The 27,963-nt window shown below is 46.3% G+C and overlaps 1 protein-coding gene across 12 annotated transcripts in view; it reads left to right on the forward strand.

Moving 5' to 3' along the window:
- The window catches only part of C4H16orf70 (chromosome 4 C16orf70 homolog), a 1,667,531-nt gene that overhangs the window by 1,163,276 nt on the left and 476,292 nt on the right, over positions 1-27,963 (forward strand). For 9 of the 12 annotated variants that reach the window (XR_004539235.1, XM_033942210.1, XM_033942207.1 and 6 more), the window contains one exon: positions 21,950-22,008. The exons of the other annotated variants lie outside the window; for them this stretch is intronic. Coding sequence is in view for 8 of the 9 variants with exons in the window: in XM_033942210.1 (XP_033798101.1) it covers positions 21,950-22,008 (59 nt within the window). In the remaining variant the exon portion in view is untranslated. The remainder of the gene's footprint in view (positions 1-21,949; positions 22,009-27,963) is intronic. 12 annotated transcript variants of the gene reach the window in all.

Consider the following 27,963-nt stretch of genomic DNA (forward strand, 5'->3'; position numbering starts at 1 on the left):
GTTCTTTTTCACCCAGAGTCTGTCTTAGGGGAAAACACCCTCCAGGGTGCTGAACAGGGACATACGCTGGTAGGGATAGTCTCAGTTAGGGCGCTGGTCTTTGACCAGAGGGCCGCCGCTTGAATGGACTGCTGGGCATGATGGACGACTGGTCTGACCCAGCAGCAGCAATTCTTATGTTCTTATCCCCAGATCCACTATCTCTCCTTTTCTCAACTACCCTTTCATCCAGCATCTCTCCCTCCTTCCCCACCACCCCATGGTCCACCATCTCTCCCTTTCTCTTCTCAACTACTCTCCTATTCTCCCTCCACACCATCCCTTGTATCCAACTTCTCTCCCTTTCTGTTCTTTCCCTCCCTCCATTCCGTTGTCCACCATCTCTCTCCCTCTCCTCTGTTTTTAGACCCATTATTTCTTCCCTTACCTCCCACCCTCAGTCTACCATAAGCGCGTCTTTTGGGACCCCTCCATCTCTCCCTCCGTATACTTCTACACCAGGGCCCCCTTTGAATGTTTTCCCCCTTCTTTTTAGCATCCTCCGGTTTCCTTGTCTCACTCACCTTCACAGTAGCCTGCAGAGGATCGCCAGTCGCCTGTAGCAAACCAAGCAGGCTACCGCCGGCCTCCGCAGCATGTTCCCTCTGCTGCAGTCCTGCCCCTCCTCTTACGTACTGGACTACAGCAGAGGGAACATGCTGCAGAGGCTATAGCAGCCTGCTAGGATCGCTACAGCCGATCGGTGTTTCTCTGCAGGCTTCTTGGAAGGTGAGACCGGGAAGCTGGTAGAGAGAATGGTGGACAATGAGATGGAGGAAGGGAAGAAACAGGGTATTTTCTCGCGAGCCAAATTTAATTAACCTGTGGGCCAAATTTGTCCCTTGGGCCTGACTTTGACATAAAGGTGAACTGGTTGATGTAGTATATCTAGAGTTTCAGAAAGCTGAAAAAGTTTCTCTGAGAACACTAAAAGTCGTAGGATAGGAGGTAGTGCTCTGTTGTAGATTAGGAATTGGTTATTGGACAGAATGCCATTTTTGTACTGGGATGGGTGCTATTTAACATATTTATAAATGTTAAGGAGGGCCTTGAATTAAATAGACTAGAAATTCTACAGAAATCCTAATGCACCATGGGATCCCAATAATTTGTCCAGCAGTGCTCAGACTTCAGAGCTAAAATTTTCCCAATGTAGAGCTGCAGGGGAAAGCAGGAAGTAAGGTTGTGTCTCTTCAGCTACTGCTTCCATCTCTCCCTGTAGCCCACTAATGAGATAGTCCTGAGCCAGCCAATAAGCTGCATAGGAGGCAGGACCAGTGGCTTTGGAGACACCATTGGTCAAACAGTCTTTAGCCAGCCAGTAGGCTGCAGGGGAAAGCAGGACAAAAAGTTGACATCTCCTAAGCTACTGGTTCTGCCTTCCCCTGCAGCTATTTGCTGGCTAAGGAATGTTTGAGCAGAATAGAACAGGGGAAACAAAACCACAAACACAAAAGAACAAAAATAAAAGTGGAATTGACCCAATCAGAATGGTGCGCACTCAAAAAAAGTGTCCTTCAACTCATCTGATAAATCCAAATGCCTTTATTCATCCAAAGCCTCAGAAAATTCATCCAGTGACTTTTGAGTCATATGAGTCATTAAGACACTGGATGAATTTTCTGAGGCTTTGGATGAATAAAGGCATTTGAATTTATCAGATGAGTTGAAGGACACTTTTTTTGAGTGCGCACCATTCTGATTTGGTCAATTCTACTTTTATTTTTGTTCTAAGGAATGTTTGAGCAATGGGCTCCTAGGGAGCAGAGGAGAGCAGGATTGTAGGTCAGACAGTCTTTCTCTCTTTGGTCTACCATAGAGAGAGGGAAAGTGCTAAGGGAGGTACTGGGAAAGGAATGAGGGAGTGATAGAGAAGAAGGGAAAGGAGAGTAGACCCAGGAACATATGAATTACTTTCAAAATACTACTTCTTACTTTTAAAGTTCAATCTAATCACATTTATTGATAGGATGTTAATCCCATATGATCCACATAAGACACGACGCTCTTCCCATCAATATCTTTTAGCGGTCCCTTCAGTCCGCCAATTGCTTTATGATACAACACGTAAAACAATATTTTCTGTAACTGCTTCTACAGTGTGGAATGCTTTACCTCTGACCTTGAGACAAGAAAAGAATCTCAATAATTTTAAATCTAATCTTAAAACATTTCTTTTCAGAGATGCTTTTGAGATTTATACTTAATTTTTTTACTTAAAACCTCAGATGTTAGGCCTTACATTAAAGATTCCCTTTTTACCTTCTGTTTTTACCTCCCCTTTCTTTTTATTTTATGCAATGTATCCTGCCCATTTGCCCATGTGTATCTTGTATTGTAACTCTGAATTTGTTCCCTTTATTTTATATTTTAAACTTTTTAATACTTTGTATTAATTAGAAACTGCTTTGACTATAAAAGTGGTATATCAAGACTCAAATAAACTTGAAAAATAGGTTGTGAGAGAAAAAAATGCTGAAGGAAGAGATATGGACTGTGAAAGGGAGAATAGAGCTTAAGTGAATGCAATCTGGGGGAAGGGACATGGACTGTGAGAAGTGGGTGAGGGATGGGCTGAAGAAAGAGAAACATGAGAACAGGGAGAAAAATCTGTTCAAACAGTAGGGGATGATAGGGAAGATCAGCTGAGAAAAGGGTTCTGAGAAGATCAAGTTGGAGGGAAGAAAGGGATGGAAGTGACAGGAGGGGTAAGACAAGAAAGAATAAAAATAAGAACAAGCAACAAGATAATTTTTAGATTTTTGCTCATGGTTTAAATATATCATCCATTTCCCACAACTGAGTGAGCCCAATAATCACAGGGTAGGAGATATAATTTTACTGATTGGCTGGGTAAGTTTTGGGTAGCTGCTGGTATCTGCTCTTTTCTTCCAACTTTGTGGTCACTGGGATCATAAGGTATTTCAATAGAAGGATGGAAAAAGGGGGAGAGGTTGTGGAAGCGTGGGATACCATTCCCTTTTAAAATGTATTTTCTCTTGACAGCTCTGATATTGGGAACACTATGGCCAGGGATTGAACTGAGGGAGACTGGAGAGTAGCACTGTTCCCATTCCTCACAAAAGTTAAAAATGGTTTTCCTTCATTACATCCTCCTGGGCAGGAGGATAGAAATGGTGAGGGCACTGAGATATGTGACCCTAAAGAAGTATCACAGCAGCTGCAGCAGGAAGAGTGGCAGGAGACCAGTGGCAGTTTTGGGGATGGGGGGAGAAGAGACAAGCAAAAAAAATCAACCTTGTCAAAACTCGTCTCCACAAGGCTTATTTTTGTGCACTTGGTATGTCTTACTCATGTCAAATTTCAGCTTGATTAGACAATATTTAGAGGTCACCCCAGCATGCACCATATGCTTTTGTGTTGTATATGTAGGTGATTGCGCATAATTAATTTGTATGGCATCATCCACTAGTGCTGCCCGATTCACGATTCAAATCGGTTCACCGATTCACTTCGGGTGAATTGATTTGAATCGATTTAAAACAAAAAAAAGTCGGCCTCCCGATTTGGTAACTGACTCTCCCCACTCGCCCCCTAAAGCAGAAGCGGCAGCACTGCTTCTTGCTGGCCAGCCGCTGCCGCACCTGCTTTAGAAGACGAGGGGGGAGGGTCAGTCAGGAAGTGCTGGTGTCCGGCTTCCCCCCTAGCCTCCCACTGGTGTCCGGCTTCCCCCTGGCCTCTCGAGCACTATTTACCTACTAGCAGCAGCCTGCAGAGAAGATCACTGGGGTTAGCGATCTCTGCAAGCTGATATAGGTCTTCGGAGCTGTTTCCTCTACCACGATCCTGCCTCTTACATCAGAGGAGGGGCGGGACCGCAGCAGAGGAAACAGCTCTGAAGACCTATGGTAGCTTACAGAGATCTCTAGCCCCAGTGATCTTCTCTGCAGGCTGCTGCTAGTAGGTAGGCCAGGGGGAACACATAGGCCTTCCGGGGGTGGGGGGGGGGGTACAGGCCTTCAGGGGGGATAGGCATGCCTTCAGGGGTGGGGTGAAAGCCTTTGGGGGGGTGCAGGCCTTCGGGGGGGACAGGCAGGCCTTCTGGGGTGGGATACAGGGCTTTAGGGTTAGGGTTCAGGCCTTCAGGGCAGGATGCAGGGCTTTGGAGGGGTGCAGGCCTTCAGGGGGGGGACAGACCCTCAGGGGGGGGGCCCTGGTGTAGAAATACACGGAGGGAGGGAAGGAAGGGGGTTCAAAGAGACATGCATATGCCGGACTTTGGGGGGAAGAAATAATGGGTCTAAAAACAGGAGAGGGAGAGAGATGGTGGACAATGGGATTTAGGGAGGGAAGGAACAGAAAGGGAGAGAAGTTGGACACAAGGGATGGTGTGGAGGGGGGATAGAGATACTGGATAGGAGGGTAGTTGGGAAAAGAAAGGGAGATATGGTGGACCCTGGGGTGGTGGGGAAGGAGGGAGAGATGCTGGATGAAAGGGTAGTTGAGAAAAGGTGGATCTGTGGATGGAGACGAAAAAAAGGAAAGATGCCAGAACTCCGGGGGAGGGAAGGGAAACGGAAGGGGAGGACAGAGATTGAAGATGGATGGTTAGCACGGAGAAAGAAGAAAGAAGACGACCCTGGCAAGCAAGTTATCAGAAGACAACCAGAGCTGGGGACCAACAAGTTCTGAATAATGACCAGATAACAAAAAGTAAAAAAAAATAATTTTATTTTCTGTTTTGTGATTACAATATGTCAGATTTGAAATGTGTATCCTGCCATAGCTGGTGTTAGACCGCAAACGTGAGCTAGGATTTAGCAGAGAGAGGAAAAGTCTTTTTTGTTTGTTTACACCACAGCGCCAGTGTGGTTAGGTGAAGGCAAAGGGGGTGAAGAGGCTATGAAATGGGTGAAGAGGCTATAAAATAAACCCACCAGGATGTTTGAAAAAAACACCCAATTGGGCAGGAAAATCGAATCAAAAAATTTATTCAATAGGCTGAATCGAATCGAAAAATTTTTTTTTTTCCTGAATCGGGTAGCACTATCATCCACACCCGAGAACTGGTTCCTTGGGAAGTCATTCAGCTGTCAAATGCTAGATTGTCAGGTGGACTCGATGTTCTGTGACTGGTCAATTTTCATCACTATGGCGAAGGAAAACCTTTCCCAGAAAGCTATGAGTTGGTGTGTGAATTAGCGATGGTGGTATGGGATCATTCAATGATGTTGAACTGCTGTCTACTCTCAACACATATCCAAATAAAACTGTTCCAATAAAACACTCTCAGCCATTTCCAGACATCTATGGCTTCTGTCCAAGCACCTAGCAGCACTTGCTTTTTTTGATGATAGAATCACACCAGAAACAAAGCTACAACTGGTGCAAAACTTAGTGTCCACCATTACCAGACATTCCATGTCGTCTCATGTACAGATGAAACAGAACCTGTGACCTTTGAAAGTCTTGTAACAAAGAGAACAGTTATTTTTTTTTGATCTCTTGATTGAAGGAGGATCAACAAAACAGAAATATTCCTAAAGAAACATCCCACAGGAACTTTGGGATTGGGCATCCAAACTGATTACTGTTATTGATACAGCAGAGCAATGGATACACCTTATTGAAAAATACAGTATTTTGATAAATGATGAAGAACAGAAGCAATTTGTTACTTCGGCTAGAGGCCCAGCCATCAAAAGAAGTTTCCTTCTACATCAAAGGCGGGTCTTATGTCATAGACCACAGTTCTTCAACCGCCGGTCCGCGGACCGGTGTCGGTCCGCAGAAAATTCCTGCCAGTCTGCGCAGGACCGGCGAGATCAACTCTTCTTCAATTTCCTGCCGGTCCGTGCAGGACCGGCAAGATCGAGGAGCTGTCCTTCACGCAGGGCCGGGAGAGATAATAGGGGAGCCTCACACTGTGCTTTCTCCCCTCCCAGTGGCTCTCCTTACAAACGCAGCGATTGAAGAAGGAAGCCTTGGAGCTTTTGCTGAGTCGGTCTGCCTCTGATGATGCAACTTCCGCTTTCCTCAGAGGCGGTGCGACCCAACAAAGGATCCGAGGCTGCCTTACTGAATCGCAGCGCTGGCAAGTAAGGAGAGTTGCTGGGAGGGGAGAAAGCTGCTGGGCATGGTGAAAAAAAAAAAGGGACAGCTGCTACTGGACCTGGATAGGGAGAAGGAGAGATGCTGCTGGGAGGGGAGAAGGGAAAGGAGTCTGGGAGCTGCTGGGCAAGGGGAAAAAGGGACAGCTGCTACTGGACCTGGATAGGGAGAAGGAGAGATGCTGCTGGGAGGGAGAGGAGGGAAAGGAGTCTGGGAAGCTGCTGGGGTAAGGGAGGAAAAGGGACAGCTGCTACTGGACCTGGATAGGGAGAAGGAGAGATGCTGCTGGGGAGGGGAGGAGGAAAGGAGTCTGGGAAGCTGCTGGGCAAGGGGGGAAAAGGGACATGCTGCTACTGGACCTGGAGGGAGGGAGAAGGAAGAGATGTTGCTGGGGAGGGGGAGGAGGGAAAGGAAAAGGAAGAGAGTTACTGCTGGACAGGGGGAGGAGGGAAGGGAGAAGAAAAAAGGAAGGAAACAGCTTGTAGGGAGATTAGAGGGAGGGGAAGGTGAGAGATAGGAATGTAGATGGGAAGGGGGGGTCAGCAGAGAAATTGAGAGGGACAAAGATGCTAGATCTGGTGTAGGAGAGATAAAAATGAAGAGAGCAGTGAAGCTGGAGTGAATCGTGTAAAAAGGAGAGAGGGGCATAGGCTGGATGGAAAGGGGAGAGGGGCATAGAAAGAAGACAAATACCATATGGAAGGGGGAGAGGTCAGACAGTAGATGGAAGGGGCAAATGCTGGATTGAAGAGACAGAGAGGGCAGACGCTGGAAGGGAGAGAGTGAAAAGAAGATGAAAGCAGAAACCAGAGACAACAAAAGGTAGAAACAAATAATTTTATTTCTATTTTGTGATTAGAATATATCAGATTTGAAATATATATCCTGCTAGAGACATAACTGGGGACTGCAGTATTCTGTTAGCATGATATTTATATGAACTTGGCTTGTTCAGTTTTATTGATAGTAGAGGGGATATATGTGAAGGGGAGGGGAGACAGGGGTTTTGTTGGTCCGTGCTCTGTATATTTGTATTTATAAAATCACAATTGTTCAGAATATTGTTTCTTTTTATACTTTAATAAAATACGTTCAATATAAAATCATAATTGCGGCTTGTGCAGATGGGATCAGATGGTTTGCGGGGGACCGAGCGTAAACGGGGTTTTTAAATTTTAGTCCTAGTAGTTTGCCGGTCCACAAATAATTCTTTTATTTCTGCCGGTCCATGGGTGTAAAAAGGTTGAAGAACACTGTCATAGACCATTGATTATTTGTCGAGTATGCTGTTAAACTTAGTGGTAGTTTTAAAAAACAGCGAGGTGGGACAACCTCTAAACTTTGTTTTAAGTAAAATCGTGTGTATTTTTTTAAATAAAGGAATAAAATTAGCCTTGACAAACCAAATGTGTTAATTTTTTTTTGACCACTCTACCGTAGTATGGGAAGCAAAATTCCAGATCTAGAGGCTCTAATGGTAGAAGCTGAATTGAATTTTGTGGCAGTCACAGAGACATGGTTCACAGAGAACCTTGATTGTGATGTAGTTATACCTGGCTATAATCTATTCAAGAGGGATAGGGTACATAAAAAGGGCAGAGTGGCGTTATATGTTAAGAATAATATTAACGTAACAGAATTTCAAGGCAGGGAGTAAAGAAGAAATACTGGATTATTCTGGAAAGAGAGAATGGAAAATGTATTTACATTGGTGTGATATACAGGTTTCCTTCATAGTCTGAAGAAATGGACAAAGATTTAATTAAAGGTGTTTACAAGATAGGTGAGAAAATGGAAGTACTACTGATAGGTGATTTTAATATGATGGACGTTGAGTGGACTGGCCCTTCTGTGGGGTTCTCTAGAGCAAAGAGATCTTAGATTCACTACAGGAAGAATTATTCCAACAATTAGTAATGGAAACCACATGGGATAGAACTATTCTAGACTTGGTGCCTACAAATGGAAAAAGCATTTCTGAAGTTACAGTGGATGATGATTTGGCATCTAGTGATCACCGAATAGTGAGATTCAATATTAAAATATGGGAAGAAAGAACTTACTCAAGTTTGAAGGTTGTAGACGTCAAAAGAACTAACTTTGTCCAGATGGGGAAATATCTCAAGGAAGAGTTAGTTGGATGGGAAGAGCTGAATGAAGTAGAAAATGAGTGGGTGAAACTGAAAGAAGCTATTCTAAAGATGACAAACCTCAAGCTGTTCTTTTGATATATTAAGGGGAAATGACCCGCGAAGAAAGCGGTGGGACCATTGGATGAACATGGAATAAAGGGAATGCTAAAGGAGGATAAAACAATCGCTGACAAACTGAACACATTTTTTTTGCATCTGTATTTACCGAAGAGGATATACATAGCATACCGGAACCCATCAAGCTATATGCTGGAAACGAAGATGGGAAACTGACAGGGTTGACAGTCAGTCTAGAATAGGTATGCAGGCAAATCGATAGGGTTAAGAGCGATAAATCTCCGGGACCGGATGGCATCCATCCGAAGGTCATCAAGGAACTGAAAGGGACTATAGCTGAATTGTTTCAACTAATAGCCAATCTGTCGATCAAATCTGTACAATATTTTGTTAATGGCTCCCAAACATCCCTAAATTTCTTAAAATGCCCCTGCTGAATGACTATTACCTGCTCCATTTTAAAGATTTGGCATAACGAATTCCACCAAAAATTATAATTTAGCCGATCCCAATTTTTCCAGTTTTTCATAATTTGCTGTATGGCAACTAGTTCTGCTCGATTCACGATTTGAATCAGTTCACCAATTCACTTCAGGTGAATCGATTCAAATCGGTTCAAAACAAAACAAAAATCAGCTTCCTGATTCGCCTGACCTTCCCCCCTCGACCCCTAAAGCAGGAGCGGCAGCACTGCTCTTGCTGGCCGGACGCTGCTGCACCTGCTTTGAGGGCGAGGGGGGAGAGTCAGTCGGGAAGTGCTGCTGTCAGCTTCCCCCCCTGGCATCCGGCTTCCACCCCCCTGGTGTCCGGCTTCCACCCCTCTGGCCTCCTGGTTCCCCCCCTGGCTTCCCCGCACTATTTACCTTTGAGGAACAGCCTGCAAACAAGATTGCGGTGCTAGCAATCTTTGTACTGCTTTGGAGCTGTTTCCTCCATTGCAGTCCCGCCCCTCCTCTGACATCAAAGGAAACAGCTCCGGAGCAGTACAAAGATCACTCACCACCATGATCTTGTATTGCAGGCTGTTACCTCAAAGGTAAACAGTGCAAGGAGGCCAGGGGAGAAGCCAGACCCCAGTGGGAGGCCAGGGGGAACACACAGGCCTTCCGGGGGGGAAGTGAGCAGTCCTTCGGGGGGGGGAGTGGGACAGGCCTTCAGGGGAGACAGGCAGGCACGCCTTCAGGAGGCTTTTAATGGGGGGGGGGGAGACAAGCCTTCGGGGGGGGGGAAATGCCTTCAAGGGGGACAGGTAGGCCTTCAATGGGGGAACAGGCAGGCCTTCAGGGGTGGGATGCAGACCTTTAAGGGGGGACAGGCCTTCAAGGGGGATAGGCAGGCCTTCAGGGGTGGGATGCAAACCTTTAAGGGGGGGACAGGCCTTTAAGGGGGGAATAAGCCTTCAAGGGGGGAAACAAGCCTTTAGGGTGGGGTGCAGGCCTTCGGGGGGGACAGACCTTCAGGGGAGGGGGCCCTGGTGTAGAAGTACACGGAGGGAGGGAAGAGTGGTTCAAAGAGATATGCATATGCCGGACTTTGGGGGAGGAAGAAATGGGTCTGAAAACAGAGGAGAGGGAGCGAGATGATGGACAATGGGATTTAGGGAGGGAAGGAACAGAAAGGGAGAGAAGTTGGACACAAGGGATGGTGTGGAGGGGGGTTAGAGATACTGGATAGGAGGGTAGTTGGGAAAAGAGATGGTGTGTCCTGGGGTGGTGGGGAAGGAGGGAGAGATGCTGGATGAAAGGGTAGTTGAGAAAAGGTGGATCTGTGGAAGGAGACAAAAAAAAAGGAAAGATGCCATACCTCCAGGGGAGGGAAGGGAAACGGAAGGGGAGGACAAAGATAGAAGATGGATGGTTAGCAGGGAGAAAGAAGAAAGAAGGATACCCTGGCAAGCAAGTTATCAGAAGACAACCATAGCCTGAGACCAACAAAATTTGAATAATGACCAGACAACAAAAGGTAGAAAAACTAATTATATTTTCTGTTTTGTGATTACAATATGTCAGATTTGAAATGTATATCCTGCCAGAGCTGGTGTTAGACCGCAAACGTAAGCTAGGATTTAACAGAGAGTGGAAAAGTCTTTTTTGTTTGTTTATTTTGTTTACACCACAGCGCCAGTATGGTTAGGAGAAGGCAAAGGGGGTGAAGAGGCTATAAAATAAACCCACCAGGATGTTTGAAAAAAAAAACAAAAAACACCCAATTGGGCAGGAAAATCGAATCGAATCGAAAAACCAATTCAATAGGCTGAATCGAATCGAATCAAAATTTTTTTCCTGAATCGGGCAGCACTAATGGCAACCCGTCATAATGAGCAAAAGTTTATTATAACTAGAAGATATTTGTCTGTTAGCTCTCATTGATATACAAAATAACACAGTATCATACGATAATGCCACCGGATTTTCCAATAAATTGTTCATTCTATCGCGGTTTAGTAAAAAGGGAGGGGGTTATAGTTGTCTATTTTTGTATGGTTCTTACTGAGGTAACAGTGCATAGAGTCATCTGCCTTGACCTTTTTGGAAAACACAAGGAATATAAATGATAATTAACATTTTCTCTGCGTACAGTGTGCTTTGTGTTTTTTAAAAAATTTTATTGTTGGTAGATTGTTTTGACTTGGCCATTTTAAAAGTAGCTCGCAAGCCCAAAAAGTGTGGGCACCCCTGCTCTAAATGGTTTCAGTCACCAGCTTGGTTTGTTACATACAATAGTTAGCTTTTCTGGTCACATAGCTGAGTTCACTTTGCTTTGTTGACTGAGCTGGGTAAAAGGAAAATTCAGCTCTGGGCTCCTGTCACTGTGTAACTTCACTGCCACAGCTTCCAGCCCTTACTCCCGTTTGCTTAAAGAGTTTAGGGCTAGATTCGTGTCCGATCTATGTCCGTTTTCATGCACGCAAATGAATTCACTAAAGGCCTGCATGCAAATTGGGACAATCATTGACACGCCCCCAACCGAACTGCACGACTCGCTAGAGCCCTGACAGTAGTGACAGGAGAAGCTTCTGCTGGCTTTAAAATTTTTTTTTAATAAGGCAGATATTTTGCATGTTTCACACATGCAAAATATCAGCCCAATTTAAAAACAAATTAAACCCCCTCTCCCGACAAGTGCCCCTGTCCCCCTTCCTCCCCAAAGCACCCCAAAAATGTGCCCTGCCGCCGCCGCACACCTTTAAAATTATAGCAGGAGGGTTTCCATTTCCTCCTGCCATCGGTCCCACTCCTGACCCACAAACCAAAAAAAACAAACGGCAGGAGGGATTGCCAACTCCCTCCTGCTACCCAACGGATGCCCCCTCCCAGTTCCTAGTCCCATCCCCCCCCCCCACTCCTCGTACCTTTAATGGAGCAGAGGGGTGCTCAATCCCTCCTGTTCCAATGCCTCCTGTGACGCGTCTGAGGCCTTAGGCCCTGCCCTGGTGCATCATGTGATGCACGGGGCGGGCCCTAAGGCCCTGATTGGCTCAGGCGCCTCGGGCTCCTCCCTTGGGAGGGGACTGAAGCACCTCAGCCAATCAGGGACTTCTTTAGTACCTCAGGAAGTCCCTGATTGGCCAATGCCTCCTGCGACGCATCTGAGGCCTTAGGCCCCACCCTGGTGTATCATGTGATGCACAGGGCAGGGCCTAGGGCCCTGATTGGCTCAGGTGCCTTGGATTCCACCCATGGGAGGGGCCTGAGGCTCCTGAACTAATCAGGGACTTCCTTAGTGAGTACCTCAGGAAGTCCCAGATTGGCTGAGGTCCCTCAGGCCCCTCTCAAGGGAGGAGCCCAAGGCACCTGAGCCAGTCAGGACCTTAGGCCCTCCCCCGTGAATCACATGATGCACCGGGGCGGGGCCTAAGGCCTCAGAAGCATCGCGAGAGGCAGATTAGTAATACATTGTTCCTTAATGGTTTTTCTGTGTTGCCTTTTGCCTGTTTATTACTTGTTTTTATATTTTGCAGAATAGACCATTTTATTTGTTGCCGGGAAGTTCCCCCATGCCCCCTTTTGTCATGGATTTGTTCTGGTATGGTTGCTTGGCTTTGGACTGGACTGCAGGGGGCTCTAAATCTTTCTAAGATAGGAGGAGAACATGCTTAGAAAAGTGTTTGGATTTCTGCAACTCCCAGATTGTGGGAAGAGGTTGAACACCTAGAGTATGGAATCCTACAGGGACTAACAGAAAGAAGATTATCGAAAGTAAAAACCTAATCTTCCATTATATACAGATACTTTAAGCATTTTCCTTATCTATCCTGGTGGGCTTACAATCCATCTAATGTACCTGGGGCAGTGGAGGTGCTGAGACTATAGCTCTAACCACATTCCAATTTCCCTCCTGAACCCCTCCTACCATGCAAACTTTGCCCCTCTTCTTATCTCCTATAAGGATCCCCTCCACCCCACACCACCCTCAACACACTTCCTATTTGCTGCTCTGGCTGTAAAATGGTGCCTCTACTACTAGGGAGAGAGATGTCATTTGACAGCCAGAGCAATGAGAGGCAGTGGTGAGTGAACTGCTCCTGCTCCAGTGACCAATTGGACCACCAGGCGATAGGTCCAGGAGAGGAAGTCCTACTGGGAAGTAGGGGGCATTAGGTTAGTGGGTCTTGTTTGGGGATGGAGGCAGGGCTTCTTAAGTTGTGGGAATCCCATATTTGGTGCTGGCTGGCACCTGTTTAGCTTAGTGACCAAAGTTAAGGACAGTCTTTTGTACAGTCCTTTCATTTGCATATGCTTATGTGGTCACTACCATTGAATATTGTTGACATCTTTATAACTCCTGACTCCGCCTTCGGAGGACCTCTCTCCTGCCCTGATTTGGGAATGGCTGCTTAAGCACCATATTCAATGGCACTGCCTGGTTAAGTGCCACTGAATCTTGGTGGCTGACCCACTAAGTAATGATTTAAGTGGGCAGTTGCCTTTCCCCGCCTGCTTAAATTGCTTTGCACATCAGGCCCTTTGTGAATTGGACCCTAAATAATCATCTCGAGCTGCTGTGTCCAGAGGCAGCAGCTCCTGCTTCAGGAGTTTGTAATATCGAAAAAGAGAGTGATTAAACAAAAACAAAAAAGAATACTTGCTTCTAATACTAATCTACAATTTGTGAGTCGCCCTATGCCTAAAAAGGTTCAGGGCGACATAAAATTCAAGTAATTGGAAAAAGATGGAAGACATGGGTGAGAGGAGATATAGCAGGGGAGGGGTGAAGTCCTCTACAGGGATTGCAGCAGGGCAGTTTTCGCTGAGACTCATGGTGAAATGCTGATTATTGTTCAGCTTGTGCTTAACTGTACAAGAAGTTTTTTGATGCAAATGAATTTTCAGCTATCTTATTTTAGTACAGTGCTCCTGTTTCTCCTAGAAACATCTATTTTGTACCTTAACCCTTTCAGGACCAAGGGACATATTTGTCCCATAACTTTAAAATCCTATAAATTTTGATTGGGATAGTCTACAGTTCTAAATTTGATATGTACGGATTCCATATGATACTGCCTTTATGTAAACAAACTGGTTCCGACATTCATTCATTAGCGTCGTTGCTAGATTGACGAGAAGATTCACTTGCCACACTGTCCATAAGCCAGAAGTGTGATTTTTTTAAATAAAAATAATGATATTTCACAAAAAAAAATCAATTTTTTTGGCATCTGCAAGCCCTTTTTACCATAAAAATGTCGTCAAAACCACAAAAATTGGCCTACGATCCTTATGGTCCTGAAAGGGTTAACTGGGGACCCTGATAAATGTTTGATAGGGAACTTAATGGTATTAATAAATAAATACATAAAAGAGTATGTTTGGAAATTTCCTGAATGCTTGTCTTTTGTAAATTCAGCCTTTATTTTTTGCCACAAGTAGCAAAGCAGAGATATTCACTGGCTGTTCTAATGCAAAATTGATGCTTTTCAAAAGTACAGGCAGTCCCCGGATTAAGAATGAGTTAACAAAAGAACTGTTATTAAGTTGAATTTGTATGTAACTCTGATCCTGTACAGTACATAGTCTATAAAAACATTAAACATTAAAGAAACAGTCCTCAAAATAGTTTAAATAGAAAAAAAAAGATAGGAGGTTTACTCTTACTTTTGTTCTTCATCCATCCCAGTTCCCTCTCCACTACCACATCCAACATTTCTCCCTCTCTTCTCTATCTTCCCCATGCATCTGTACCTCATGCCTCTCCCATCACCATGTCCAATATTTCTCCCTCCCTATGCCCAACAATTCTCATCTTTCTTCATTTCCCCATGTGCACCATCTCTCTTTCCCTCTCATGCAGACACCCATGTCCAACAATTCTCTTTTTAGTCTGTCCCCACTTCAGCATCTTATATCCCAAGATCATGCACCCCTCCCTCCATTCTGTGTCCCAAGTAGAGAGTAGAGAGTTGCGCGGGGACAGAAATCCCACCCGTCCCCACCCGTCCCCGCCAAAAATCCCACCCGTCCCCATGAGGAATCCCTCCGTCCCCACCCATCCCCGTGAGGAATCCCTCCGTCTCCGCGAGGAATCCCTTCCGTCCCCACCCGTCCCCGCGAGGAATCCCCTCCGTCCCCACCCGTCCCCGCGAGGAATCCCCTCCGTCACCATCCTTCCCTATAAACTTCAGAAATAGTTATTTTATTTAATTATGCTACTGAATTAAAGGCTCTGGTAGAGACCCATTTACAAATAAGCAAAGAGACTTTATTAATTTGGAAATATTAATTGGGAAGAATACATACTTTGTAAATGGGTTTCTACCAGAACCTCTAATGTAAATATAAAATATAAATACTCAGCTGATGAGAACCCACAACTGTCAGCTGAGGACTTCCTTTGCAGTTGGCCGGGGGTCCCTTTTGCCAAGCTTGGCAGGCAGCAGTAGAGTCTCTGAGTCACAGATGCTGGCACCTCAGTGGCTCATGGATGCTGCCAGCGACTGCTGCGCTTGGTGGAGGGGAGTTCTGGCCATCTCTAGAGGAGGTCCTCTGCTTGGGGATCCCCACCAGTCACAGCAAGGGTCAACAAGTACTGTAGAAATAAAACCAGAAATGCATTTCCTTTTCTTTTGAACACAAAACAAAGACATCTGCCATATACATTTCCCAAAGCTAACATATTTTAGTCAATAAATTCCGTTTTTTACCTTTGTTGTCTGGAGACTTATTTTTCCATAAAGTTGGTCCCAGTTTCTTTTTTCCGCTTTCCCATCTTCTGTAAATTCTTCTGTTGCTGTCCATTGGTTCCCCCTACCATGGTCCAGCATTTATCTCTTTCTCATCTTTTGTGCCTGCCCACCAGCCCCATGCCCAACATTTCTCCTTCTATCACCCCTCTCCAACACTATGCCACATCTCTCCCTCCATTCCCTTCACCACTGTCCAATATTCCTCCCTCTTGCATCCCTTTCAATCTGTCCCATTGTTCCCTTGCCACATTTCTCACTCATCTTTTTCTTCCCTATCACATTCTGTACCTTCCTCCCTACGACCAAAAATTCTCCTCTTTCTTCCATTTGCCGTGTGTACACAACCATCTCTCTTTCCCGCTCATTGACACACCCACACCCAATTCTCTCTTTCTATTCCCTCCCCCACCTCAGCATCTCTTTCCTTCCCTTCCTCTCTCCCCAGTTCATGACTTCTGTGTCCAAAAATGCACCCCCTTCCACCACTTCATTCGAGTCCAGATAACAGCAGGGGTTGGAGGCAGCCTGCAGCAAGCCATATGTAGCCGACCCAGAAGTCTTCCCCCGAAGTCAGAGCTGATATCGGAGGGAAGGCTTTGCATCAGTCTGGCGGTGGCTGAGGTGTCAGGTGGGAGGGGGTAGATACTGGATGTAGGAGGTGAGAGGAGACAGACTGTAGATAGAAATGGGGAGGGATCAGACACACTGGATGAAAGGGGAAAGATAAGACAAGCTAGAATGCCTGGGGAGAGAGAAAAAGACAGATGATGGATGTAAAGAAAAGGAGAGGGGAGGAAGACATTGAATGGAAAGGAGGAGAAGGGGAGGATACGGATGGAAGGGAGGAAAGAGAAAGATGGAGCAGACACTGAATAGAAGGGGGAGAAAGAGAAATGAAGCAGATGCTGCGCTGAAAGGGGGGGAAAGATGGGCAGATGCTGGATGGAAGGGGGAGAAAGAAGGGTGGATGATGGATGGGATGACAGAGGGGGCAGAAAGGAGGAAAAGAGGAGACAGATCAGATGCTGGGCAGAAGCAGCAGACAGAGGGGCAGATGCTGGATGGAAAGAGGAGGAGGGGCAGATGCTGGATGGAAAGGGACCTCAGGTCAGCATCTGAATGGCCGTGCAAGTCTACATGGGTCCAAATGGTGCCACACACTGCTAGAACCCCCCCAGTCCATTGTGCTTTCTAGAAACCAGTATTGTGGTGCAGCCTGGTCCCTGCTAGGTTTTCTCCCCCTAGATTGGGACAGACTGTGCTTTTGCCAGCAGAGGCAGAGTGGTGAGCCTGCACGATGGCGCAAACTAGCCCACCTCCCCACCCCACCCCACCCCACCCCACAATTGTCCTCCACCCAGGACAGGACCGAATCTGGGTTCCCAGTGGCTGAGCAGTGAGCCTACCAAGGCATCCCCTACCGAGAATGGAACCAACTCTGCATTCCCGGCCTTTGTATGAGGGAGGTCTGGTGCCCAAGAGTAAGAAGACTTAGAGCAGGGGTGCCCACACTTTATGGGCTTGCGAGCTACTTTTATAATGACTAAGTCAAAATGATCTAACAACAATAAAATTTTAAAAAAACACAAAGCAAAATGAAAGGCAGAGAAAATGTTAATTATTCATATTCCGGGTTTTTTCAAAGAGGTCACGGCAGATGACTCTATGCAATGTCACCTCGGTAACAAAATACAAAAATAGACAAATACACCCCCTCCCTTTTTACTAAACCACAATAGTAGGTTTTAGCACAGGGAGTTACGCTGAATGCCTCGCGCTGCTCTCAATGCTCATAGGCTCCCTGCGCTAAAAAACGATATTGTGGTTTAGTAAAAGGGAGCCATAGTGCAAAATATAGACAGCAGATATAAATTCTCAAAACAGACACATTTTGATCACTAAATTGAAAATAAAATCATTTTTCCTACCTTTGCTGTTTGGTGATTTCATGAGTCTCTGGTTGCACTTTCTTCTTCTGACTGTGCATCCAATCTTTCTTCCTTTCTTTCAGCCTCCTGTATGTTTCCTCTCCTCCAGACCTCATTCTCTCCCCCAACTTTTTCTTTCTGTCTCCCTGTTCCCCCTTCTTTCTGTCTCCCTGTCTGCCCCCTTTCTTTCTTTCTCCGTGCCCTCCTCCAAGCCACTCGGTTTGCTGCCACTGCCATCGGGGAATAGCCCTCAAGCCACCGCTGTCCCAAGCTTTCCCTGCAGAAGCGTCGCACTGACCAGCATTCTGCTCCCTGACGTCAATTCTGACGTAGGAGAGGAAGTTCCGGGCCAACAAGGCATTTCTCCTCATTCCATCCAGCCTGGATCTCTCCTTGATCCAGCATTTCCCTTCTGTGTTTGTCAGAATTACCATTCCACCTATTTTCCAGCATCACCCTTCTTTGTGTCCATCTCACCTATATCCCTATCTCACCACTTTTTCAGAATCTTCATTTGTCTCTGTCCTTGTCTTTACCCCATGTTCACCATTTGCCCTTTCAATGTCTTTATTTCCCCCCCCCCCACTTTTTCAGCATTGCTTCTATGTCTCTATTTCACCTCCTCTTCATGTCCCCTCTGTACCTCTATCATTATTCAATAGGTCCTGCTTACCCTTTCTCTTCTTTGTATCACTATCTCCATTTTCAGCTTTCCCCCCTTTTCCTTTGTTACTGCACCCGGTAGCCAGAATCTTTGCACCCTCCCTCCACTCCGGCCCAGCCCAGTATGAAATATTTCCTTTTGTTTCCCTCCCCTCTCTCTTTCTCTCTCTCTTCTCCTCCCTCACCCACGAGTCCTGCATCTGGCCCTCTCCCTTCTACCTGCACCTGGCAACACCCCCCTGCTCCGCGGCTCTCTTCAGCAACTCGTCAGCAGCGGTGATCAAGACAAGCTGCCGACATCGAGGCCTTCCCTCTACGAGTCCCGCCTTTGGAAAAAGGAAGTTGAAACAAGCGGGACTCGCAGAGGGTAGGCCCCGACGACAGAAGCTTGTGTCGATCGCTGCTGCTGAGTTGCCGAAGAGAGCTGCGGAGCAGGGGGTATGGCCGGAAGCAGGTAGAAGGGAGAGGGAGATAGGAAGGCTGTAGAAGCTCTGGAGCATGACACCGACCCCAGCCAGGATGATTTCTTTTTCAGGCTGCTGCTGCTGCTGCCGCTGCCACCCCCACCCGAAATGACAAAAACAGCCTAATGCCCGCGTCGGCGTCTTTGACGTCGGGGAGAGGAAGGCTGATAGGCCCGGTAGATCGGGACGGCAACACGAGTCTATCACGGAGCCCGGGATGGGCTCTGCGATCGACTCACGTTGCCTTCCTGAACTACCGGTTGATCGCGATCGACGTGTTGGGCACCCCTGACTTAGAGCCATAGCGCACGAGACTCCCACGGGGATGAAAACAGCCTACCTAAATTCTGGCGATGCAGGCATGCAGCTTACAAGTCCGGCGTCGCAGCGGGAAATAGCCATGCTGAGCAGTGAGCTCAGCACGTACACAGATGAAAGCCTTGCTTGCTGATTGGTCCGGCAGCACGGCGGGGCGGGGCCGCCGGACCAATCAGCAAGCAAGGCTTTCATCTGTGTACGTGCTGAGCTCACTGCTCAGCATGGCTATTTCCCGCCGCGACGCTGGACTTGTAAGCTGCATGCCTGCATCGCTAGAATTTAGGTAGGCTGTTTTCATCCCCGTGGGAGTCCCGTGGGCCAGGGGGCGTCCCCGTGGGAGTCCCGTGGGTCAGGGGGGCATCCCCGTGGGCCAGGGGGCGTCCCCGTGGGAATCCCGTGAGCCAGGGGGGGAACCCGCGGGATCCCCGCGATCCCCGTTCCCGTGCAGATCTCTAGTAGAGAGCTGCACGGGAATGGGGACGATCGGAATCCTGCGGGACCCGCGGTAATCCCGTGGGTTCCCCTTTCGGGTCACGGGAATTCCGTGGGGACACCTCCTAGGGTCGCGGGGATCCTGCGGGTTTCGATGCACTCGAGTTGCAAGGCTCGTCTTCTTTTCCCTACCTGCCCTGCCGCAGCACACAGCCAACCGGAAGTCTTCCACGATGTTAGCGCTGACGTTGGAGGAAGGGCTTAAGCAAAGCCTTCCCTCCCTCCGACATCAGTGCTGACATCGGGAAGACTTCCGGTCGGCTGTGTGCTGCAGCAGGGCAGGCAGGGAAAAGAAGACCAACCGAGCTTTCCAAAAAACAGGGGCTTTGGACTATGAAGACTCTAAAGTGGTGTTGTTTAACAATTACTCTGTGCAAGTGGCTGCAAACTTATGTCACCGTTCTGTACGATCTTTACAGCTGAGGCCTCCAATTCGTACTGGTGTTCCCGGTGAAGTTGCGTGTGTGGCAGGATGGCAGGGTGATTACCCTTGCCAAGGTGAAGGAAGCCAGGGCAGTTATGGAGCGGCTTCCTGCCCAATTTATTGCTTTTGCAAGACCCTGTGCGGCCTGATGGATGATTTCTGTCTTTCCTGTGGGGAATGGCGTGGACCTTGCCGGGGACACCTCACTGGGCACAGGGTTTGGCCCTAGGGTTTGATCTTTGGCATCCCTGTTCCTGCCTGGGCCTCATGTTTGCTGTGGCCTGCTGGGGTCCTACTGTCCTGACCCCTGTGCACCTGCATTTGCCTGGACTCTATGCTGTTGGCTGGAGGACTCTGCAGGGGGCCGGGGACCCTTCACTCTGTGAGAACTCCAGTCTGCTTTGGCAATCGGCTCTCTGCCTGTGGCCCAATTTGACTGGGGTCTTGCTGGGCTCTCCAGTTTGGTTTTGCAGTTGTGTTCTTGGATGGGATGCAGAAATGTGTTGTTTTTATGGCTGGGGAGGAGGTTCTCTCTGGGTGGGCTGGGGAAGTGCATATGGGATTGTATGCTGGGGGAGGCATGCTCTGGGGGTGGGAGGGGGTATGGGGATATGTCTGGTGTGGGGGGGTATGCCTGTGTATGTTTGTGGGGTGTGAGGGGAGGGTGGGTGTGGGAATGGGATGAGGTACCGTGGGCATTGTGGTTGGTAGCATATACTCAATCTGCGGCAGAGTTTAGCTGGGCATCCAGATAGTCTGTGGTTATGGCTGATTTGAAAGTGACTACGCTTAATGTGGATGGAGTCAAGTCTCCCATTAAGCGTTCATGGATATTGACTCATCTCAGGAAGCTGGGTATTGATATAGCATATTTGTAAGAGACCCACCTTTCTCAGATCGAGCATGCCAAGCTGCTGAGGGGTTGGGTGGGGGAAGTCTACTCTTCTACCTTCAGTGGGAGGCAAAGGGGTGTTGCCATCTTAATGCATAAGAGATTGCTGTTTACTCTACATTAGTGGTCAGCAAACCACGGCTCACGAACCACATGCGGCTCTTTATCCACTTGAGTGAGGCTCGTGGCTCAGCTTCAACCGCCGGTCCGCAGAAATTTTCTGCCGGCACCTCCATCGGGCCCAAGAGATTGTTCAGTAGCCGCCGGTCTTCGGTGCGATTAATGCGGCATCTTTGGGCTGGCTCCCTGAGTGCTGCAGTGCACAAAGCCATGGGAAAAGGCTTCTACTCGCGGCCTACACCTGACCTGGAAGCTTCCTCTCTGACGTCGCAAAAATAGAGTCAGGAACTTCATACAATGAAGCAGGCAACACATCCCCGTCTCAAGAATCTGTCTCTCTTAAAGGGATAGGAGTGGACTTTAAACATACCATAGTGCAAATCCTGGCTATTCGAGGGAGAAAACTCTGAACTAGCCCTGGATTTGTCACACCCTCCTATGGGTGTTTACCTCCTCTTGCCAGCTCCCTCCTCCCAGCTGTACTTCTCTTTGCAAAGCTACAGCCATGGTTTCTACACACGGTACGCGGCTGACCCAGAAGCCTTCTCTCTGACATGAGAAGGAAGGCTTCCACATCAGCTGTGGGCCATGTGCAGGAGCTGCTTCTTGCAACTTTGCAAAGAGAAATGCATCCCGTGGGAGGGAGGCAGGCACAAATTTGAAACACAGAACAGAGGGTGCGTTGGGACTTGGAAAGGAAGGAAGGAAGAGGCGGCATATTGGCACAGGAAGGGAGAGGCAGGATCCCAGTTCATAAGTATGAGTCTGACATAAGTCAGATGTTCTTAACCCAGGAATTGCCTCTAGGCTCTCAAGGTTCAAGAACAGGATACTGGAAACCCATGTAGATCTGCAACTTATTTTCAGTTCAGGCAGGCACTTGATCTTGCAAAATAGAAAACCTTCCTTTGCAGCACAATGAAAGCAAAATTAATTTGCAATAATAATTTTGCTCAAATTTGAAATTAGCATTTTGGTTTAGGATAGCAGTGCAGGAGCAGAATGTCAAAATTTTCAGGTCCCCTTTAAGCTAGTTTTCTTTTGAAGTGAAAGTTTCTCTTTTTTTCTTTTAAATACTGTTGCCACACAATGGATAAAAAGTCTTTTAAAATTTGTTCTGATCATTCTTTAACTATGGTTACAGTGGGATTGTATTCAGGACCTCCTGGGTCACCCAGTGGAGAAACCAGTAGTCCTTCACAGGTAAGGAATCCTAAAATTCTGTTTATATCATGTTTTAAATAGTAACATAGAAATATGATGGCAGAAATATGATGGCAGTAACCATTATCTCTTCCTCTCTCTAAGAGATCCTACATGCCTATCCCAGGCTTTCTTGAATTCAGACACAGACTTGTCTCTATCAATTTTTCTGGGAGACTGTTCCATGCATCTACCACTCTTTCTGTAAAAAAGTATTTCCTTAGATTACTTCTCAGCCTGTCACCTCTTAACTTCATCCTATGCCCTCTCATTCCAGAGCTTCCTTTAAAATGAAAGAGACTTGACTCATGCGCATTTGCATCACGTAGATATTTAAACGTCTCTATCATATCTCCTCTCTCCCGCCTTTCCTCTAAAGCAGTTGTCTCACACTCACATGCGGCCCGCCAGGTACTATTTTGAGGCTCACGGTATGTTTATCATAATCACAAAAGTAAAATAAAACAGTTTCTTGATCATAGGTCTCTTTAGCTATAAATTACAATATTATTGTTAAGACTTAGCCAAAAGGAAAGATTTATAAACTATAAAGAGTTTCACCTCATGCAAAATTGTAATTTCTTTAATAAGACATTAACTATTTTTCTGAGGCTCTCCAAGTACCTACAAATCCAAAATGTGGCCCTGCAAAGGGTTTGAGTTTGAGACCACTAGCTCTAAAGTATACATATTGAGATCTTTCCTCTTTCCTCTGTTAAATCTTATTTCCTCTTCCTGCAGTTTTGTTTAAAATACTGTGTTTTAGGTGGTATAGAGCCTATATTTCTGGTGCCTGTGGCTCAGGGTGACTAAAGTAGGGAAAATCCTGTTATAAATCCTGTGTTTTAGGGTAGCACTGATAGAACCTGCAGTTTTGTTTAAAATACTGTGTTTTAGGTGGTATAGAGCCTATATTTCTGGTGCCTGTGGCTCAGGGTGACTAAAGTAAGGAAAATCCTGTTATAAATCCTGTCTTTTAGGGTAGCACTGATAGAACCTGCATTTTTGTTTAAAATACTGTGTTTTAGGTGGTATAGAGCCTATATTTCTGCCTTACTAGTAGTCTTACTTATAGTCCCACCAACCCCAGGGACCACTATTCATATATAAGGACCCATATAATCAGGACTTCACAACCAATCAAGATGACCTTTATTCTATGCAATCACTGTGGTGCTTTAATTCCAAGACATACTATTTGGAGGCTTAAGGCTTGCCCCATCTGTCTTCAACTTGCCAGTATTAAGGAGGAGCTCTGCAAACTTAAACAGGAATTGAATACAATTAAAGCAGCTTCCATCACTCCACAAAATCATACCAACTTACCACCTCTACCTCAAAGAATAAAACAGCCCAGGAATAAATGGGTCACAGTAGGCTCAGGAAGACTGCGACATGTAACACAGAAACATCCACCTTCACTAATATTACCTCTACAGAATTCCTTCGCTCCACTAGTGCACTGCGATACTCAGGAAAACAGAAGGGAGGTGGGACTGGAACCAATGAAGGAAACTCAAGAGAACAAGAGCACCCTAAGTACAAATAAAAAAAGCCAAAAACAGAAAACTATTACTGTTGGGGGATTCCATCATCAGAGGCATTAACCTTGGAACACAGGGCGAGGAAGTCCAAAATAGTGAAATGTCTTCCAGGATCCTCAGCTACCAGGAGTTCCAGGCAAATACTGACTATAATTAAGGAAGAAACTAAGGATTTTAACACTGATGTTGTTATCCATCTGGGAACAAATGACCTGGCCAACAACTCCACACTTGCAGCACAGAAAGCTTTTCGGGAGCTTGGTGAGGGCGTGAAACCTTTTGTAAAGACTTTAGCTTTTTCTGAAATACTGCCTGCATATGGAAAAGGAGAGCAAAGAATGAAAAACACAGAGGACTTTAATAGATGGCTCAGAGCCTGGTGTCATCAAGAAGGCTTCAGGTACATAGGAGGATGGGGAAATACATGGAAGGACAAGAAGCTATATTGCACTGATGGGCTACATATTACTACAGCAGGAAAAAGAAACCTTGCAGAGAAATTTAGACAATATTTTTCTAGGCATTTAAACTAGAAGGTGGGGGTGGTGTATGTACGAAGGACAATTATAGAGACCACCCCCGGCAAAAGAAAAGATGTGATAGTAGTAAAGGCTGCAACATAAGCAATATCAGCAACTCATTTCTTAGTATTGCAACGGAAAGTGAAACGACACAAAAATCCATACGAAAAAGGAGATTATCGCTGAAAAATAGCTGGAAAGCGATGACCACAAATGCTCGCAGTCTAAGCAACAAAGTTGATGATCTGCAAGCCCTGATATTAGAGGCAGATCTAGATATTGTTGCTATCACAGAGACATGGTTCAGTGAATCACATGGATGGGATGCAAACATACCGGGATATAATCTTTTTAGGAAGGACAGAGATGGTCATAAAGGTGGAGGAGTAGCTCTCTATGTAAAGATCAATATCCAAGCGACCGAAATGCAAGGGACCTGGGGAGAGGAAGAAGCGATATGGATTGCTCTGAAAAGAGAAGATGGAACTTCTATCTACGTGGGTGTAGTCTACAGACCTCCGACTCAATCACAGCAAATTGATAAGGATCTGATTGTGGATATCCAAAAGTTTGGAAGGAAAGAGGAGGTTCTGCTGTTGGGAGATTTCAACCTGCCGGATGCGGACTGGAATGTTCCGTCTGCGGAATCGGAAAGAAGTAGGGAGATTGTGGATGCCTTTCAAGAGGCTCTGCTCAGACAAATGGTGACGGAACCCACAAGGGAAAAAAGCGATATTGGATCTGGTCCTCACAAATGGAGAGAGTATCTCTAATGTTCGAGTGAGTGCTCACCTGGGTAGTAGCGATCATCAAACGGTTTGGTTTGATATAACGGCTAAAGTGGAGAGCGGCCGCACGATACTTAAAGTCCTAGATTTCAAACGTACGGACTTTAATGCAATGGGAAAGTACCTGAAGAAAGAGCTGTTAGGATGGGAGGACATAAGAGAAGTGGAAAGACAGTGGTCTAAGCTGAAAGGAGCGATAAAAATGGCTACGGACCTTTATGTGAAGAAAATCAATAAAAACAAGAGAAAAAGGAAGCCGATATGGTTCACCAACCTAGTGGCTGAGAAAATAAAGGCGAAAGAGTTGGCGTTCATGAAATATAAAAAAACCCAAGAAGAGGAGAGCAGAAAGGACATTCAGGGTGAAACTGAAAGAAGCCAAGAGAGAGATACGTTTGGCGAAGGCACAGGCGGAAGAACAAATGGCTAAAAATGTAAAAAAGGGAGATAAAAATTTTTTCAGATATATTAGTGAAAGGAGGAAGATAAAAAATGGAATTGCTAGGCTAAAAGATGCTGGGAACAAATATGTGGAGAGTGATGAGGAGAAAGCAAATGTGCTAAACAAATACTTCTGTTCTGTGTTCACAGAAGAAAATCCTGGAGAAGGACCGAGATTGTCCGGCAAAGTTACACGAGAAAATGGAGTAGATTCTGCGCCGTTCACGGAGGAGGGTGTTTATGAGCAACTTGAAAAACTGAAGGGGGACAAAGCGATGGAACCAGACGGGATCCATCCCAGGATACTAAGGGAACTCAGAGAGGTTCTGGCGAGTCCTATTAAAGACTTGTTCAACAAATCTCTGGAGACGGGAGTGATTCCTGGGGATTGGAGGAGAGCGGATGTGGTCCCTATTCATAAAAGTGGTCACAGGGATGAAGCAGGAAACTACAGGCCGGTGAGCCTCACTTCAGTTGTTGGAAAAATAATGGAAGTGTTGCTGAAAGAAAGGATAGTGTATTTCCTTGAATCTAATGGGTTACAGGATCCGAGGTAACATGGCTTTACAAAAGGTAAATGGTGCCAAACGAACCTGATTGAATTTTTTGATTGGGTGACCAGAGAGCTGGATCGAGGACATGTGCTAGATGTAATTTACTTGGATTTCAGCAAAGCCTTTGATACAGTTCCTCATAGGAGGCTGTTGAACAAACTTGAAGGGCTGAAGTTAGGACCCAAAGTGGTGAACTGGGTCAGAAACTGGCTGTCGGACAGACGCCAGAGGGTGGTGGTTAATGGAAGTCACTCGAAGGAAGGAAAGGTGACTAGTGGAGTCCCTCAGGGTTCGGTGCTGGGGCCAATCCTGTTCAATATGTATGTAAGTGACATTGCTGAAGGGTTAGAAGGAAAAGTGTGCCTTTTTGCAGATGATACCAAGATTTGTAACAGAGTAGACACCGAAGAGAGAGTGGAAAATATGAAAAAGGATCTGCAAAAGTTAGAGGAATGGTCTAATGCCTGGCAACTAAAATTCAATGCAAAGAAATGCAGAGTAATGCATTTGGGGATTAATAATAGGAAGGAACCGTATATGCTGGGAGGAGAGAAGCTGATATGCACGGACGGGGAGAGGGACCTTGGGGTGATAGTGTCCGAAGATCTAAAGGCGAAAAAACAGTGTGACAAGGCAGTGGCTGCTGCCAGAAGGATTCTGGGCTGTATAAAGAGAGGCGTAGTCAGTAGAAGGAAGAAGGTGTTGATGCCCCTGTACAGGTCATTGGTGAGGCCCCACTTGGAGTATTGTGTTCAGTTTTGGAGACCGTATCTGGCGAAAGACGTAAGAAGACTTGAGGCGGTCCAGAGGAGGGCGACGAAAATGATAGGAGGCTTGCGCCAGAAGACGTATGAGGAGAGACTGAAAGCCCTGAATATGTATACCCTAGAGCAGGGGTGTCAAAGTCCCTCCTCGAGGGCCGGAATCCAGTCGGGTTTTCTGGATTTCCCCAATGAATATGCATTGAAAGCAGTGCATGCAAATAGATCTCATGCAGATTCATTGGGGAAATCCTGAAAACCCGACTGGATTCTGGCCCTCGAGGACCGACTTTGACACCTGTGCCCTAGAGGAAAGGAGAGACAGGGGAGATATGATTCAGACGTTCAAATACTTAAAGGGTATTAACGTAGAACAAAATCTTTTCCAGAGAAAGGAAAATGGTAAAACCAGAGGACATAATTTGAGGTTGAGGGGTGGTAGATTCAGGGGCAATGTTAGGAAATTCTACTTTACGGAGAGGGTGGTGGATGCCTGGAATGCGCTCCCGAGAGAGGTGGTGGAGAGTAAAACTGTAACTGAGTTCAAAGAAGCTTGGTTTGAACACAGAAGATTTAGAATCAGAAAATAATATTAAAGATTGAACTAGGCCAGTTACAGGGCAGACTTGTACGGTCTGTGTCTGTGCATGGCCGTTTGGAGGAGGATGGGCAGGGGAGGGCTTCAATGGCTGGGAGGGTGTAGATGGGCTGGAGTAAGTCTTAACAGAGATTTCGGCAGTTGGAACCCAAGCACAGTACCGGGTAAAGCTTTGGATTCTCGCCCAGAAATAGCTAAGAAGAAAAAAAAAATAAATTTAAATTGAATCAGGTTGGGCAGACTGGATGGACCATTCGGGTCTTTATCTGCCGTCATCTACTATGTTACTATGTTACTATCTTTAAGTCTGTCCCCTTATGACAAAGACTATGCACCATTTTAGTAGCCTTCCTCTGGACCGACTCCATCCTTTTAATATCTTTTTGAAGGTGCGGCCTCTAGAATTGTACACAATATTCTAAGGCCCAGGTTCACTAAAGGTAACGACTCAATCGCTGTTGGCCAATTCTCTGGCCGATTTTCAAACAGCAATTGATTCACTATCAAGTTTGCATGCAAATGATTTGCACGCAAAGTCACCGGCTCAATCACTCAGTGAGTGATTGATTAGTTGAATAGCCCTGACAGTAGTGACAGGAAAAGCAGCCTCCTGTCTCTGTTGTCAAGGCTTCTGCTTTTTTTTAAATGGTAATGGACAGATATTCTGTGTGACTTAAACACGCATCATCTGTCCCATTAAGAAAAGCCGACCATTGCTTGCCTGCCTGCCTCCCCCCCACCCCGAGCG

The sequence above is a fragment of the Geotrypetes seraphini genome, chromosome 4 (assembly GCF_902459505.1).
Source record: "Geotrypetes seraphini chromosome 4, aGeoSer1.1, whole genome shotgun sequence".
NCBI lineage: Eukaryota > Metazoa > Chordata > Amphibia > Gymnophiona > Dermophiidae > Geotrypetes > Geotrypetes seraphini.